Source organism: Prorops nasuta, unplaced genomic scaffold (genome assembly GCF_024137725.1).
Source record: "Prorops nasuta isolate Cenicafe-Biocafe unplaced genomic scaffold, Cenicafe_Pnas_1.2 PNAS00018, whole genome shotgun sequence".
NCBI lineage: Eukaryota > Metazoa > Arthropoda > Insecta > Hymenoptera > Bethylidae > Prorops > Prorops nasuta.
In genome coordinates this window covers 3,819,933-3,835,521 of record NW_027116815.1, presented here as the reverse complement: position 1 = coordinate 3,835,521, position 15,589 = coordinate 3,819,933, and the positions used below count along the sequence as shown (strand labels likewise).

General features: G+C 37.2%; 3 protein-coding genes across 5 annotated transcripts; all 3 read left to right on the top strand.

Annotated features, from left to right (window-relative positions):
• The first annotated feature begins 47 nt into the window (after positions 1 to 47).
• On the top strand, positions 48 to 6,035 carry Noc2 (Nucleolar complex protein 2). Of its 2 annotated transcripts, XM_066738275.1 has the most exons (12): positions 48 to 191; positions 264 to 419; positions 489 to 724; positions 783 to 901; positions 986 to 1,095; positions 1,171 to 1,328; positions 1,393 to 1,617; positions 1,693 to 1,881; positions 1,948 to 2,199; positions 2,269 to 2,484; positions 2,564 to 3,862; positions 5,896 to 6,026. In XM_066738275.1, the coding sequence occupies exons 2-11, from the start codon at positions 314 to 316 to the stop codon at positions 3,104 to 3,106; spliced, it is 2,154 nt and encodes a 717-aa protein (XP_066594372.1). In that variant the 5' UTR covers positions 48 to 191; positions 264 to 313; the 3' UTR covers positions 3,107 to 3,862; positions 5,896 to 6,026. The 2 variants fall into 2 exon arrangements, with proteins under 2 accessions (XP_066594372.1, XP_066594371.1); XM_066738274.1 differs by having other exon boundaries at positions 49 to 419; positions 2,564 to 3,823; positions 5,896 to 6,035.
• Positions 6,036 to 7,398: 1,363 nt separating this feature from the next.
• Positions 7,399 to 9,489, top strand: LOC136780153 (uncharacterized). The gene is made up of 4 exons (XM_066738321.1): positions 7,399 to 8,335; positions 8,400 to 8,836; positions 8,962 to 9,146; positions 9,230 to 9,489. The coding sequence occupies exons 1-3, from the start codon at positions 7,710 to 7,712 to the stop codon at positions 9,120 to 9,122; spliced, it is 1,224 nt and encodes a 407-aa protein (XP_066594418.1). The 5' UTR covers positions 7,399 to 7,709; the 3' UTR covers positions 9,123 to 9,146; positions 9,230 to 9,489.
• Positions 9,490 to 9,835: 346 nt separating this feature from the next.
• Positions 9,836 to 15,002, top strand: LManII (Lysosomal alpha-mannosidase II). 2 transcript variants are annotated; one of them, XM_066737767.1, is made up of 17 exons: positions 9,836 to 9,973; positions 10,042 to 10,144; positions 10,214 to 10,295; positions 10,374 to 10,559; positions 10,657 to 10,862; positions 10,940 to 11,076; positions 11,530 to 11,663; positions 12,105 to 12,318; positions 12,391 to 12,587; positions 12,658 to 12,860; positions 12,925 to 13,121; positions 13,199 to 13,412; positions 13,485 to 13,602; positions 13,685 to 13,961; positions 14,029 to 14,274; positions 14,373 to 14,519; positions 14,591 to 15,002. In XM_066737767.1, exons 1-17 carry the CDS (start codon positions 9,854 to 9,856, stop codon positions 14,825 to 14,827), a joined length of 3,018 nt encoding a protein of 1,005 aa, XP_066593864.1. In that variant the 5' UTR covers positions 9,836 to 9,853; the 3' UTR covers positions 14,828 to 15,002. The 2 variants fall into 2 exon arrangements, with proteins under 2 accessions (XP_066593864.1, XP_066593863.1); XM_066737766.1 differs by lacking the exon at positions 11,530 to 11,663 and adding an exon at positions 11,206 to 11,339.
• Positions 15,003 to 15,589: the final 587 nt, after the last annotated feature.

The window sequence follows — 15,589 nt, the reverse complement described above, 5'->3', positions numbered from 1 at the left end:
TGAAAACGCAAACGCATTCGGTTATTTGTATCAGTAAGCTTTTCCAGTCGGAGACACTCGGAGAATACGCCGGAGCGAGACGGCTCTGCCCGAGAATGCCCGAAAGTGCCCGAGAGTCACCGAGAGTCACGCGTGCCAGTCCCGATGTCCCGAACCGAACCGCTCACCACGCGACAAATCTCTGATCTCTAGTAATATTTTGCAATATTTATTAATCAGTCTTTTACGGGTAATATCGAATTAGAAAAAAATAACTATTTCAGACGATTTGAAAATCCAAGATAAATTTAAAAATTCTCCCGGACGTCCCAGTATGGTTAATAAAAAAAGACAGTATCCAGGTAAGATAGGACACATGGCAACCTTTCATGATGAAGAGAATAATACTCCTACTAACCAGCTAAAAAGGAAAGCTAAAGGTAAACTTTTGTTTATTGAAAGATTGGTATTTTAATTGTTTAATTTAATCTCCCTTTGTTTTTGACTAGCTGAACAAAATACAGATGAGTCTGACAGTGTCGACAGTGATGAAGGCAATTTGGATCCAGAACAGCATAAAAAGTCCTTAATGAAACTCAAAGAAACAGATCCAGATTTTTTTAAATATTTACAACAAAATGACAAAAATTTGTTGGAGTTTAATTTGTCAGATGAGGACAATGAGAATGCTGATTCTTCAGCAGATGAGCTGGAAATGAAACATATACCGGATGGCAATTTAGTGGTAAAATTATAGCTTTTAAGTGATTATTGCATAGGAGTTACATATATCTGATAAACAGGTTGCTAGTGATGAGAGTGATTATGAACCAGAGGATGGTAAAACTGAAATTTTACATGGGCCGCAAAAAGTAACTTTGAAGTTACTAAAACAGTGGCAAGAAGATATTCAAAAGGACAAGTAAATGTTTAAAACTTAAAATAAAGCACTAGAAAAGCTTCAAGTTTTTACCTATATATACATATATATTAATATATATTTCAGATCATCAGCATCAATAAAAAAGACAGTGGAAGCTTTTCATGCAGCATTGCAAACTATTTCTGATAGTGATAAGAAGAATAAGTCTCATTTAAAAGTAGAAGGGGGAGCAGGTACATAGTCACCATCATCAAACTTTAATAAAAAAAAAATAATTTGGTTAAAGATATATGCTTGACATATTTCAGTCTTCAATGGTGTTATTCAGCTGTGTATATTATACTTACCAGCTGCATTTAGGAGATTTTTAAAAGTGGGAACTGCAACACATTTTGATGCCCATAAATCCAAACGTTTCAAAAAAGTTAAAGTTGTTTTAAAATCTTACTTAACTGATTTAATTAAGGTATGTGCAAAACAACATCTGATAAAAATTTAAAGTCAGGCTTTATGTATTAATTTTTTTTCAGGTTTTACAAGGCGTATCTTCATCAAATATTCAAGTCGTTCTTCTGAAACATCTTCATCAGATGTTACCATTCACAAAATCTTTTTCTTCATTAACTAAACCATTATTACGGGTTGTACTAAAATTTTGGTCTTGTGGAGAGGAAACTGTATGCATTGTTGCCTTTTTAAGTATCTTAAACATTGCAACAAACCATAAAGAATCTGTTCTAGAGATGTTATTAAAGGTAAATTTTCTTCAATATCCACAGCGTTAAATAGTTTTAAACATATAAAAATTTATTTATAATCCATTTCTTTAGGCAATGTATGTAAAATATGTTGAGAATGCAAAGTTTGTATCCCCCAATACTTTACCAGGAATTAATTTTATGCAACATTCTCTGACTGAAATATACATGCTAGATCATAATCTGTCATATAATCATGCCTTCCTTTACATCCGACAACTGGCTATTCATTTAAGAAATGCGGTTACTTTAAAGAAGAAGGTAGCTTATATATAAAACTTAAATAATTGTGATTGATATAATTATAATACATATTTCTGAATATAGGAAAATTTCCAAGCAGTGTATAATTGGCAATACATAAATTCATTACGATTTTGGACGGAATTAATAGCTGTATCAAGACCACAATCAATGTTACGTTCTCTTTTATATCCTCTGGTACAAATTATTACAACCACGATTAAAGTAATACCGACAGCTCAGTATTATCCGTTGCGATTTCATTGTGTGCAAATGTTGATAAAAATCTCAAGAAATACCAATACCTTTATACCAATTTTACCATTTTTATTAGAGGTACGTAAATCGCAAATTTTGTCACTTTGGAAGAATGTTTTCCTTTATATTAATTGATATGAATTTTAGGTGTTAAATTCCTACGATTTTAACAAAAGGCACAAGGCTGTTTCTATGAAGCCTTTGCCTTTAATTTGTGTATTAAGAATGTCCAAATCAGAATTGCAACAAAATGGTTTTAAAGACAGCGTTATTGAGACCATATATCAACTCATTTTGGAAAATGCGGCGAAAGATAGTCATCTCATTTGTTTCCCAGATTTATATATTCCTTGTATTGTGCAGGTATAAAGTACATTCATTTTCATGAAAAATGTTAAAAACTATAAAATAATAAATGATCTGTTTTATTTCCGGTAATTAGCTAAAAAGTTTCTTGAAGACATGTAAAGTTCCAAATTATTGCAAGAAGATGAAACAATTGTTGGAAAAAATACAAGAAAACAGGAAATACATAGAAAGCGAAAGATCGAAAGTAACACTCGACTTGAAAAATCTAGCGGAGATTTCGAATTGGGAGAATGCAATAAAGACACAAGGGACGTCGATTGCCAAGTTCTATGCTTCTTGGATGAAGATTCACCAATCGCAGAAACTCAAACTTCTTACAAAGAATGACGACGTACCTGAATTTTCTGTTCCTAGTATTAGGAAATCAAAGAAGAAAAAGCAGCAGAACGACGAGAATGAAGACGGTTTTGGCAATATGGAAAGTGACAATGAAAGTGAATTTGAATTAAAGCTGAAGAATGGAAGTCAGTCAAAGAAAGAGACGACAAAATCTGAGAATAAGGTACAGAGGCCTAAGAAGAAGAAGAGAAGAAAGATCGTTGATACTCCGGATGATGATTTGCCAAGGGAGGATACAGACATTGTTCGAGATATTAATAGCGCCGATTGGGACTAGGAACGCGCTGACGCTTAAATGTCAATGACACTTGATGTTTGGCAAAAAAAAGTTTTCAATTAATATGTACAGCACGCTATAGTATGTTAATCTTATAAAAAATTCTGTATAAATAAATGTAATATTGTCGACTGCAAACGTTAATTGATGCGTCTATATGATAGTCGAAGTTCTGAGAGGCGCGATGGAAGGTGAACGTTTTAGTCGATAAAAAAGTAGAGTTTGAGTTCCGATGGCCGAAATCCCGCATTTGAATGGTCTATTTTTATCGAAGCGTAGGAATCGAGGTGGCATGAAAGAGCGGAGGGGCCGTAGTACACACAGTAAGGAAAGCAAGCTGGGGCATTCGAGCGGCGGTGCGCGAATTGCGAGACAACAGCAAGCAAGTTTTCTAGAAGGAGAACTTCGGGGAATCTGGAGAGTCGATATTCGCGCGTGATTACTCGCGATGCGAGCTTCGTCGATCTCCGAGGTGTCGCTTTTCGATGATCTATTTTTACTAAGGCCAACCAAGCTATCTAGTCAGAGAGAAGCCGGTTCTTCTCAGCAGTTGCTCGCTATTATAAAGCGACGAGCTGCCGTCTTGAAGTCGTTCTGAGCTCCAAGTGCCACCGGCTGCTAGTGCAAACAAACCGGAGGAAGAGGATTTTCAAATAATCTAGAACTACTGGATCGATCGGCGTTCAATCACCTTCTGCAATCTTCATCTACAAACACGTACATATATATATATATATATATATATATATATAATAGGTGAATCATGAGTGCTCCCTCCTCCCCTCGAAACTCCAGCTGTCCATCTTTCCCCTTTTTTCTCTAAGAATCATCGGAACACCAAAAGTTGCTGTCGAATTGTCAATAGAATTACTCAAATCTTTGAGTGCATTAAACTGTATTTCGGTAAAAAAGCATGTTCTTTCAAATTGGTAAACAAATAAGAGTTAAAGTTTTAGGAGAAGGTTTGCGGGATTGATAAGAGGAAAGGTAACGGAAAGAATGGATTATAAATATTGAGAAACTATTGGGTGTTGTTGGTAGCCGGGGGTGTCGCGCCAAGAAAATTTTGTCGAATTCGCGTATCGGGAGGGCAGTGGGCAGTCGATCCTGACGATTCGTGCCAGCGGTCATTTTGCAAGTTGCAAATCCGCACTTTTGTGGAAGCCCAGCAGAGCGCTGGCTGAGCTAGAGTACAACTCGAGAACCTCGCTCTTTTTTCTTTCATTCTGGGTGGTTTACTAAAAGAGCGCGGGTTCGTTACGTAAATCGACTGCGCGCGCGCGCGCGCCACTATCCAGCAGAATTAAGAGAGAGAGGAATATCAAGATTAAGATTAGACAAAACGAAAAAAGAGTGCGTTCCCGTCGAGATGAGCAGGTCACCGTTCGATAAGTAAAGTCCGATTGTCACTGCTCGAAAGAGAGGGGGAAATACCCTACGTTACCTTTAGAGATAGAGGAAGAGAGAGAGAGGGAGAGAATTTGTGTGTGTGTGTGTGTGTGTGTGTGTGTGTGAAGATATTCGCTCGTAGAACTTTGCAACCGTTTTTACGTGAAATATAATGCTTTTAATATATATCTCTCTTCCTCTGCTAAAACATGTCCCACATACACATGAAAACTAACGCTTTCTTGTGAATTTGAATTTAGAGGTTATATGGTTAAGCAAAACTGTGTTCAGCCTTGCGAATGATCATAATGGTGACCTTGACTGAGAGAATTCAGCAGGGAAATATCAATCGTAGATGCAAACTTTGGATTTCCTTAGCAATGATGCTTGTTGCGCCACTGACGTTCGAATTTATTTTAATCTTTCACTTGAATTCTCTTATTTTGTTTTCTTTTTTTGTCTGATATCAGACGATGCGCTACTGTGCGTGTTTTGAAAAGATTTTCTTAAATTTAACCCGTGGAACGGTCGCTCGCTTGCAACCCAGTGCGATGTTAAAATTATCGGAAGTGTCGAGGCAGGAACCACTTGACCGAGTTCGAGATATACGTACAGTTCTGGCAAAGGATCTATTTAAAGCAAATATCGATCAAGCTGTACGTTCTTGTACGTGAGAGACGTTCGATCGATCGACACCCCTAAAATCATCAAAAGTATATAAAGGAAATTGGCGATAATATAACAGTTTTTTTTTAACTAAATTGCAGAGATGTTTTTTAATGAATGAACCTTGATAAAAGGTTAGAAATTTCATGATGTAGCGTAAGCTGAAGAAGTTCGACGTTTTGCGTTAGCTGAATCGTACGAACTGTTACTGCGTATTACGTTACAACAGATAAATTTAGCATTTCTTTTACACAGAAGCACGTTGTACCGATGCCAATGCCGCAACGTGGAATTAATTGGCTGCTTGGAAGCCAACCAAATCTCTCCGTAGGAGAAACATCATAGAACCGATTGTCATGATAGAAAATTCATTCGTTAACACTTCGAGAAGATACGTAGAATCAAACAGAAATCGTTATAAACATTGCGTCATCGATAAACCGAGGTCTTACCAACTGCCAAATTTTCGAAACCTTCGCTTTTCAAGTAAATTCAAGCATCAATCCACTAATCGATAAATGTCACCTAAAATTCTACAATTTTTGAATATGTCGTCGTTGCACTCTGAACGTTCTCTGCCAAGAAACAACAAGGTTATGCCTCCCCCCCCCCCCCCTCCCAACTCCATCATTCTCTCGCTCTTTCAGCGTTTGAATTTATTGCATCCAATAAACTTTTTTCGAAATAAAATAATTTATATACATGTACGAAATGATGAATACGGATATTTTTAGGAAAGGTAGTGGGAAATTGGGAGTTTGGAACAAATCGCCGTTCAGTGGAACGAGCGGGAAGGATGCAGGTTATAAATGCAGTTTGAATGTGCATCAGGAGCAGAATTTTCTTCAACGCAGCGTATCCGCTGACAATGTGGTAGTGCGTAGTAGAGGATTCAAGCCTTCCGACAGGCACGACCCGGTCAAGAGAAGTTTCCTTGAGAGTCTGACGACGAAAATTTTACATTTCGACATGGAGAATCGCGAAACCACTACCACTCCCATGAACCTTCAGAAATTGCTGACACCAGCGTCGGACTCTCACGAGTTCATTTGCTCGAAAAATAGTAAGTGTCAATTTTTCAGTGATTTTAAATAAAAAAGTCCACCTTGAGTAATGATTATTTTTAAATATTAGAGAAAATGTATGCCTCTTCATATTTCTACGCACCGACCCACCCAACGGTCGAGGATCAAGTAGAGCTTGCACGAAGAATCTCAAATTCCTTAAGTGATGTGAAAAATATGAAGAGCAAGGGTCAATCCATGTACGTAAACCGTAAAAAGCGCTCAGTCAAGTGGATTCATGATGGAAACGGAGTCGAGGATGAGGAGGAGCCCCCTACCCCTGCTCACAAAGTATTCTAACATATAACTCCATTTTTATAATAACGGGAAATTATATAACGAAATTTCGTCCTTCAGGATAAAATACCCCTAAAATGTATGATGAACCCGAATGGGAAGGTTCTGGACATTCATGGGATTCAAGCTTTGGGAGAGGAAGTGAACATCTCACCGGTTCCATCGAATCCTGAAAAATTGTTCGATATTGTACGCGATTTGAACAATCAGAGAGGTCGAGGTTTGTGATTAACCAGACAATTAATTTTCCACTAAAAAATACGCTTGATATAAGCTCGACGATCTATGAACTTTCATATATTTTTTTTTCTTGGCAAGCTGTACGCGCGTGTTTCGATCAAGTTCGTTGACCCCGTTAACGCGCAGCCTGGCAAAAAAAGATAGCTATATTTCACGCCAATAAATTGATTTTTGATTTCAGGTGCTGAAATTTTTGCCAAACGCAGAAAAAGATCAGAAAAATGGGTCGTTGACAAAGAAACGCCGCAAACTCCCACTACTCCTGCTACTCCCAGAACACCTGTCTACCCTAAACAGGTAGGTAGCTATATATATAGTACAAACTAACGATTTTTATTTTATTTCTATTACATCTGTTTAGTGTCTATTCTTGCTGTCTTTTTTTTGTTTTTTAGGAAATGAACGAAAATGCGAATTACTCATCGAACAATGGCAATAAAACATTTTTCAATCCCTTCACAATGGACCTTTCTCTTGACGGCACAAACCGGCCAACAACAGGTGCGTATAGATAAACTTGGCAAATGGTATTTCCAAGTTTCTGGATAATTCCACTTGGCAGCTGCATCTGGCATCGCAAGCTTTTTCAATATTTCTTACTACACTAAATGCGCTTGAAAACGCTGCAAATCACCTAAGTTTTTGGCTTGCTTTTTATCAGATTTTCTTCAAATCCAGCCAATCAAATTTTCTTCTATTTCTCAAAATAGTATTATTCTCATCTCGCTTATAAAATTTTGTCAATTTGTTAGCTAATAATTTTCCCGCGACCGCTGTTTTGCTAGTTTTGTCGAGGCTCGCGATAATAGAATTCCGAGAGCCCTCCGAATAGATATTATATATAAATAAGAGAAAAATAGTTGGAAGATTGATACCGATTGCGCTGTATTATCGCTTAAGAATTCGGAACTGGTTAGGAAATATGGAAAATCGGTTAGCTCTAGCCAATGGAAAAGTGGACGGCTACGTGGGTTTTAGGAAGGCAGCAATCTCGTTGCTACGGGAACGAATGTCCCCACTCGCAGTATCCTCAGGAGGTGAAGAAGATCTACCTACGGGAAGTGGCGGTTGGCACCGATACAGATTTCTCCGAGGATTCTTGTCAAGTAGAGAGATCCAGACGAGCCTCTTTCACCAACAATTATTTTCAGCCATCAGCGTATCAGCAACCTTATCAAACTGTTCCAAATCATAAAAATTGTAATCAAAGTAACTACAATAGAAGCACTCGCAGCAAGCCGACAAAGTCCATCTCGAAGCCTCAGAATGGTATTGCTGTAAATAATGATAATAGAAATGGCAAGCAACAAATTAAGCCACGAGTCATTGAGGCCAACCAAAAATCTGTTGATGAAAGCGAGTACACACCTGTACCGGTGCGCCAACTCATTCAGGAATTTGAGAAAACTTGCAGACCTGCTCTTCAATACAAGCACATCAGTCCCAAGGTGATTCCGATCGACAACGATATTGCCCGCTTCTTCGAGACTCGAAATGCACCGGTGAAATATGAAGAGGAGGGGGAAGAGGACGAGGAGGAAGACGAAGAAGAAGAGGACAACGAATACGAGCGGTAAGAGAAATAAAAGTTAAATGAAATATGGAAATATTTACTATAGTTTGATTTAATTTTCCAGGGTGAATCCACGAAACGGAAATGGTTACGTCTCAACAGATGACACAGAATGCACGACGGATGAGGACTCTTCAGGTTCGCCACTCAACAGTTTCAGCATCATCCCACCAGCTAGTCGACAAACTGCATCATCCACAATGTCCACCGGCGAACGTGATTTTTACGCGATCTTCTCTGAAGATTTTGCAAACAGAAGACGATCCAGCACGTCTCAGGAATTGGAGAACTTGTACAGAAATAACGATGATAAATATGCCAACAGCGAACAAGAGCTTCCAGTTCAAGCAAAGTCCCTGCTTTTGTCGATGGTCGCCTCGCAGGAGGATATCCTTGACACTATTAAGCACCTTCGCAGCACTCCCGTCCTTGATAACCTGCTGGCTTCCTCTACTCCCGATTGCAAATTCACCGACCTCTATCCAAAGCTTACCGACGCAGGCAAGTTTCAGCGCATGCGCTTTCTCTCCTCACCTTATTCCTTTTATTGCTTATTAATGCTTTAGCTTAATCTCCTTGCTGTTTTGGTAACGCGTCGATTATATGGAAGCTTCGTAAATTTTTAGGTAAACTGTATGAAAACGAGACGTACAAGGGTCCGAAAATTGCTAGCATCAACAATTTGGCAAATTACAATACAGCACCGAGAGGCTGGGATCAGTCGTTGACTTACTATCGACCAATAAAGTTCGAGAAACCTCAAGAAATCGTCTATTCTGATTTTTAAGATTTACTAACCAGCTTATTGCGGGTACAATATTTATATATGTATATTTTTAGCTTCAAATCTTCCTCATGCATCTCGCGATAATATTATACTCCTTGATATTTCAGAATCAAGCGAGTTCCTGTTGTTTTTATTACCAGAGTCGTAATTGTTAATTCGATAGAAGGATAAGACAATGTGACACTATAGCTATTGGAGGAAGAAAAGCACCAGCAGCCTCTGTTTTCAGCTTCGTTTTGCTTCGTGTAACTACCTCCCTTCTTCATTATAGGTCTTCATCGTTATATTAATTTTCATTGTGTTTTTGGCAGTGTTATATTATATTGCATTTTATTATATCACGTCAATAAATGTTGTTTTCGTAATATATCGCTGTTTTGTTTTTACATTCCTTACCTACTATCAGGCAGAAAATCACCCGAAGAAATCAGATCGAAGTATGCAATAGCCATCGTACAGAGAACATGATTCGAATGCTCTTCCAATTTCTACAGACTTGAAATGTGGTATTTGTGAGATAATTGCTTTTATGATTAGAGATTGTAAATGTTTTGTTTGCATTGACACTTTGCTCTTGAGTATCGATAAAGAGAGAGATGGTTGATGGAGCGAGCGACGATGGGAACCGTTTGTTGGTGGTTACGAATCATTGATAAGAGTATAAGTAAGGAGTGCTTGGCTTTGATGCTGTTAGTTGGTGGTGACTGGTCGTGCAGGAAACACGTAATACGATGCTACTGAATATGAAGCAGATTTTATTATTGCTCGTCCAACTTCTATACACTATAAACGCCTTCAGAATTCCTATTGCAGAGTCAACGCTCAAAGCTGAGACTACTTGTGGATACCAGGTATAAATAATCATCTATGAATAAAAATAAATTCTATCGAATATTCTTTTTAAAACCACAAATTTCAGTCATGTCCCGTTACTGATCCTTCGAAACTGAACATCCACTTGGTAGCCCACACCCACGATGACGTTGGATGGCTAAAAACTGTAGATCAGTATTATTTTGGAAGTGAGTCTTTTTAATTTATATTGTAAACAAACTTGAGAGAAATGTATAATTTTATTTCAACTTTTCTAGGCAAAACATTGATACAGAAAGCTGGTGTGCAGTACATTCTGGATAGTGTGATTCAAGCTTTGAAGGATTATCCCGATAGAAGGTATGATTATATTATTATAAAATGCTTGATCAGAAATTAAATATTTAAAATTATATTAAAAATCACTGCTGGTAATAGGTTTATTTACGTAGAGACTGCATATTTATGGAAATGGTGGCAAAGGCAGAGCGAGGAAGTGAGGAGTTTAACGAGACGATTGATAAACGAGGGAAGATTGGAAATTATCGGTGGAGCTTGGAGTATGAATGACGAAGCGACCACGCATTATCATTCAATCGTCGATCAATTTACTTGGGGTTTCAGGTATACTCTTCTTTCTCTCGCTCTGTTATCTTTATGAAACAGTGCGTGTCATAACTATAAGCAAAACTGTGTTTTATATTATTTTTTTTTATCATAGGCGATTAAATGACACATTCGGCCAATGTGCCAGACCAAAGATCGGCTGGCAAATCGATCCCTTCGGCCATTCCAGGGAGCAAGCTTCCTTGTTCGCTCAAATGGGATTTGATGGAATGTTATTCGGACGTCTCGACTATGAGGACAAATCTAAACGACTTTCCGAGAAATCCTCGGAATTTGTCTGGAAAGCCAGTTCCAGTCTTGGTACTTCAATTTTTTCATTTTATTTTCCTTTAACAACTTCGTTTCACTTCATAAGAGCACTTGATTTCTTCTCTCAGGGAACTACGCTGATTTATTCACAGCTGCAATGTATAATACGTACAGTCCACCACCAGGCTTTTGCTTCGATGTTTTGTGCTCGGATGATCCAGTGATCGACGACCCTGAGAGTCCCGACTATAACGTCGATCAAAGGGTATGCTGAAAATTTGCCTAAAAAAGTCGAGAATTAAATCCTTATCCATTTATCGCTTATTAACTTTATGAATCTAATGATTTCACGGTGCTTTTAATTCCTTTTAACATACACCGTATTTTCTGTTAGCTTGGTTCATTTCTAACTTACTCGACCAACCAAGCTCGATACTTTCGCACGAATAACATCATATTGACTATGGGAGGAGATTTCACTTATCAGCATGCGGATATGTGGTACAAGAATCTGGATAAATTGATAAGGTATATACTATGAACGTTAGAATTTTTATTTAAAAAGCGCGGGGGAAATTCGTAAATAGTCTAGGCAAAATTGTAAATAACATTTTCGGTTAAACCGTGTCGCGAAATAGGAAAATCACGTTCATCCGCTTACTCATGATGATGATGATATTAATGATAATAGAGCAAAGCGAATAAATTTGGCCCTCAGGTAAAGCAGTTTTTGACTTACGCGGATAAACAATCAAGATCCTACCGAAGTAATAACATTATTATCACCATGGGGGATGATTTTAATTATCAACATGCGGAGATGTGGTTCATGAATCTGGATAAATTAATAAGGTATATAATAACAAGTATTGTCATGATTGGGTGGATGTTTTGGATGATTGAATTTTCATTATCAGCATGGTCCTAACTCTAATGATTAAACTTCTTTTCGTAATTAACCTGTGGGTATGATCGCTTTAATAATTAGGATAGGGAGAAAAAAGTTTCAGAGGTTAAAAAGTTGATCCACCCTCGACAGGTAGCGGAGTTTCTGGATTTTTCGCTGAATCAATCCAGCAAATTTAGGACCAATAACATTATCCTGACAATGGGGGAAGATTTTAATTATCTATACGCGGATATGTGGTTTGTTAACTTGGATAAACTGATTAGGTAAAGGAATGGTCGTTTCAAGAGGAAAATAGAAAATTCGGGAGATACGTCCACTTCGGGTTCCTCGTCAGCTCGTGTAGAACAGTAAATGATTTAATATTGTTCTAATTGAAATTTTAGATACGCAAATACCAAATATCCGGAGAAAGTGAATGTTTTCTATTCGACGCCATCCTGTTATCTGAAGGCACTGAATGATAAGAAATTAGCTTGGCCAACCAAGAACGACGACTTCTTCCCCTATGCAAGTGACCCTCACGCATTTTGGACCGGATATTTCACTTCCAGACCAAGCCTGAAATTCTTTGAAAGACAGGGAAACAATTTCTTACAGGTAAGAGAGAATTACAAATTTGTTCATGCTTATCTACTACTCTTATTCAATTGGCTATTTTTCACCTTATAGATTTGCAAACAACTATCTGTAATCGAAAATGTAAAAGGACACGAGAAAAATTTGGAGGAATTCCGGGAGGCTATGGGTGTAATGCAACATCACGATGCTGTCACCGGAACTGAAAAGCAGAAAGTTGCGGAGGATTACGCAAGAATTCTTTACAAGAGCATAGCGGATGGGGAGAAAATTGTCAACGATGCTATGTCGTTCGTATTTCATTAGAATTTTTAAACGTAGAATTCTGTATTGATTTTTCTATTTTTTTCTCTTTTATAGAAGCATGGTACTGAAAAAGAAGAAAAACGAAGAACGAAAGGACTCTTTCGATGTTTGTTGGGGCTTAAATATCAGCTCATGCTCGATAACCGAGAATAGCAATGAATTTATTCTCACAATTTATAATCCTCTCAGTCGACCCATTACAACATACGCCAGATTGCCTGTACCAGATCTCTCTTACACCGTTCTCGATTCCAATCGTAAGCATTGACATTCTGCAGTGCAAGCAGAATCTATAAATTTCTAATAATTTCTACACTTCAGAGCAGAAAGTCGCCTCGCAATTGGTACCCATACCTGACGTAGTTCAGAAAATACCTGGAAGATTCAGCGAGGCTGTCAATGAACTGGTTTTCAGAGCTGAAGCTATTCCAGCATTTGGCTTTAAAGTATATTTCGTTAAAGCTGAGGCTACACGGCAAGAAATATTCAGCACCGATTCTAGATACATTACGGGAAACGTAAGTTCTACAGAGGATTCTGTAATAATTCTTAATCTGCTGATCTGTCATGTAATTCCAATTGGTTTGAAATTTAGAACGCAAATATAACGGTCGACAATGGACAGATCTTGGTACGTTTTGATCGTGAAAATAAGAAACTAAACTTTGCCCAATCGTTCCGTTTTTATGAAGGAGCTGAGGGCAATAATGAAGTTTGGGCAAATAGATCTTCCGGTGCCTATATCTTCAGGCCGAAAAATCCTTATTCGAGTAGCTTTAATTTTACAGGAACTTACAAGATCTATAAAGGTAAAGTAGTAAATTTTTCTAATACCTTGCATGTTACTTTTTCCAAAATATCGGCTTAATTCTCAATTACAGGTGATATCGTACAGGAAATACATTTGCAAGTTAACGATTGGGTGAGCGAGGTGGTCAGGGTTTATTCGGCAGAAGATTTTATTGAATTCGACTGGATGGTTGGCCCAATACCTGTGGAGTAATTAAATTAAATATTAAATTTAACCACAGCTTTTAGTAACAATTCTAAAATGTATTCATTCTGGTTTTTCTTCGTTTAGCGACAAAGTAGGCAAGGAAATCGTAACAAAATACTCCAGTAATCTATCGACAGGTGGCTACTTTTACACGGACAGCAATGGGAGAGAAATGTTACAACGCAAGAGGGACTATCGTCCAACCTGGCAAGTTCGTTTGCAAGAACAGATTTCCGGCAACTATTATCCAGTCACCGCAAAGATATCCATAAAGGATACAGAATTACCCTTGAAACTCAATGTTTTGACCGATCGTGCTCAGGGTGGCTCCAGTCTTGTGGATGGTGAAGTTGAATTAATGGTAGGCACAAAAAGATTTACAATTTGTGAAATTTTTTTAAAAAATGTAATATGAGAAAAATTCACAGCTTCACCGAAGACTTCTAAAAGACGACGCTTTTGGTGTTGCGGAAGCACTAAACGAAACAGCATTTGGTAAAGGTATGATCGCCAAAGGCAAACATATTGTATTTGCAGGTGAAATGAAAAATATCGATGATTTTGTTCTGCGAGAAAAAGAGTTGGCTTTACAATTATTACTCCAACCACTGATCATGATAACGAACAAGGCTGAAAAGACTGGCGATGAATGGAGAAAGAATTTCAAAACTCAGGTACAGAATATTCGATAAATTTAAAATTAGATGCTTGGACAATTTTATTACTTGTTGTTTAAAGAAATTTCGTAAGATTGTCTATTTTTATTTAATAGGACTCTGCTGTCACTTCTCTACCTCCTAATATTCATGTCCTTACTTTGGAGCCATGGAAAGATGATACAGTATTATTAAGACTGGAACACGTTTTTGAGATAAATGAGGCAAAGGATTACTCTAAGGCTGTTACCGTTAATCTCAAGGTTTGCCTACTATTGCTTTTTTAAATTTCTCATTTTTTTTCTTGTTTTGCTAAATACCGATATTTTTGTAGAATCTGTTTTCTAAATTCACAATTGAGTCTGTTCAAGAGACAACACTGGGAGGAAATCAATGGTTGAAAGATATGAATCGTCTTCGGTGGAATTCCGAAAGTAATAATATTACTGAACAAATCGACGCAATGAAACCAGTAGAAGTGCGGGACAATGTAATCAATGTAACTATAAATCCTATGGAAATTCGCACATTTATCGTTAAATTGCGATACAATAGTACCAATAAGGTTTGAAGAGACGGATTTCTAGAAAGTTACAGATTATGCAAAGAAATTTTTGTACAACAAAATAAAGTATTTTAATAATAAAATATAATATATATATATATATATATGTATATATATATGTATGAGGTTTAAAAATCAATACTAAAAAATGACAGTATAAAATACATCTGTATTAACATGACACTTACAATTTATTATTGCTAACAATTATTTAAAATAATTTTTGGCATGTGAAATACCTTTATATAGTTGATTCGAAACGAGTTTTACAACTACCCTTGGTCTTACAACTTGGTATTACATTTCTCAGTCATCATATACAACTGTGATTAGTTGCATTATTGCTACTTGTTCCTATTTGTATTTATCATCTATCTACGAGCTGCAGGAGGCAGCAATTGAATAGTTCTGATACGTGATTGCACCTCAACTCACGCATCTGATAAAATAGGTCCACAATTCCCACTGAATTAATTCCCGAAATGTAAAAATTGACACATTATTGTCTATCTTTCAACATTTGGCTACAAGTGACTTCGCGAAACGAAAATTATGAATATGAATTAAAGTAAATCTTACTAATTAGTGATGGCAAATTATTACCCGCAATTAAACACTGAATTTTATAATTGACTCGAGTATCAAGAGGAATAACAAATGCAAACCATTATACTAAAAACCCAGTTCCGCTACTAAAGACAAATTTCAAACATTGCTCACTTAATCTCAAACTTTAGCCGAGGATGAGCGATACTAAATTAAATTTTG

Bases quoted from the DNA above. Each gene is read 5' to 3' on its own strand.
- Noc2 (XM_066738274.1), top strand. From the start codon at position 314: ATGGTTAATAAAAAAAGACAGTATCCAGGTAAGATAGGACACATGGCA. The intron at 420-488 runs GTAAACTTTTGT...GTTTTTGACTAG, and splicing joins GCTAAAAAGGAAAGCTAAAG to CTGAACAAAATACAGATGAG. The intron at 1,618-1,692 runs GTAAATTTTCTT...CCATTTCTTTAG, and splicing joins TTCTAGAGATGTTATTAAAG to GCAATGTATGTAAAATATGT.
- LManII (XM_066737767.1), top strand. From the start codon at position 9,854: ATGCTACTGAATATGAAGCAGATTTTATTATTGCTCGTCCAACTTCTA. The intron at 14,275-14,372 runs GTACAGAATATT...TTTATTTAATAG, and splicing joins GAAAGAATTTCAAAACTCAG to GACTCTGCTGTCACTTCTCT. The intron at 14,520-14,590 runs GTTTGCCTACTA...ATATTTTTGTAG, and splicing joins CTGTTACCGTTAATCTCAAG to AATCTGTTTTCTAAATTCAC.
- LOC136780153 (XM_066738321.1), top strand. From the start codon at position 7,710: ATGGAAAAGTGGACGGCTACGTGGGTTTTAGGAAGGCAGCAATCTCGT. The intron at 8,336-8,399 runs GTAAGAGAAATA...TTAATTTTCCAG, and splicing joins GAGGACAACGAATACGAGCG to GGTGAATCCACGAAACGGAA. The intron at 8,837-8,961 runs GCAAGTTTCAGC...GTAAATTTTTAG, and splicing joins TCCAAAGCTTACCGACGCAG to GTAAACTGTATGAAAACGAG.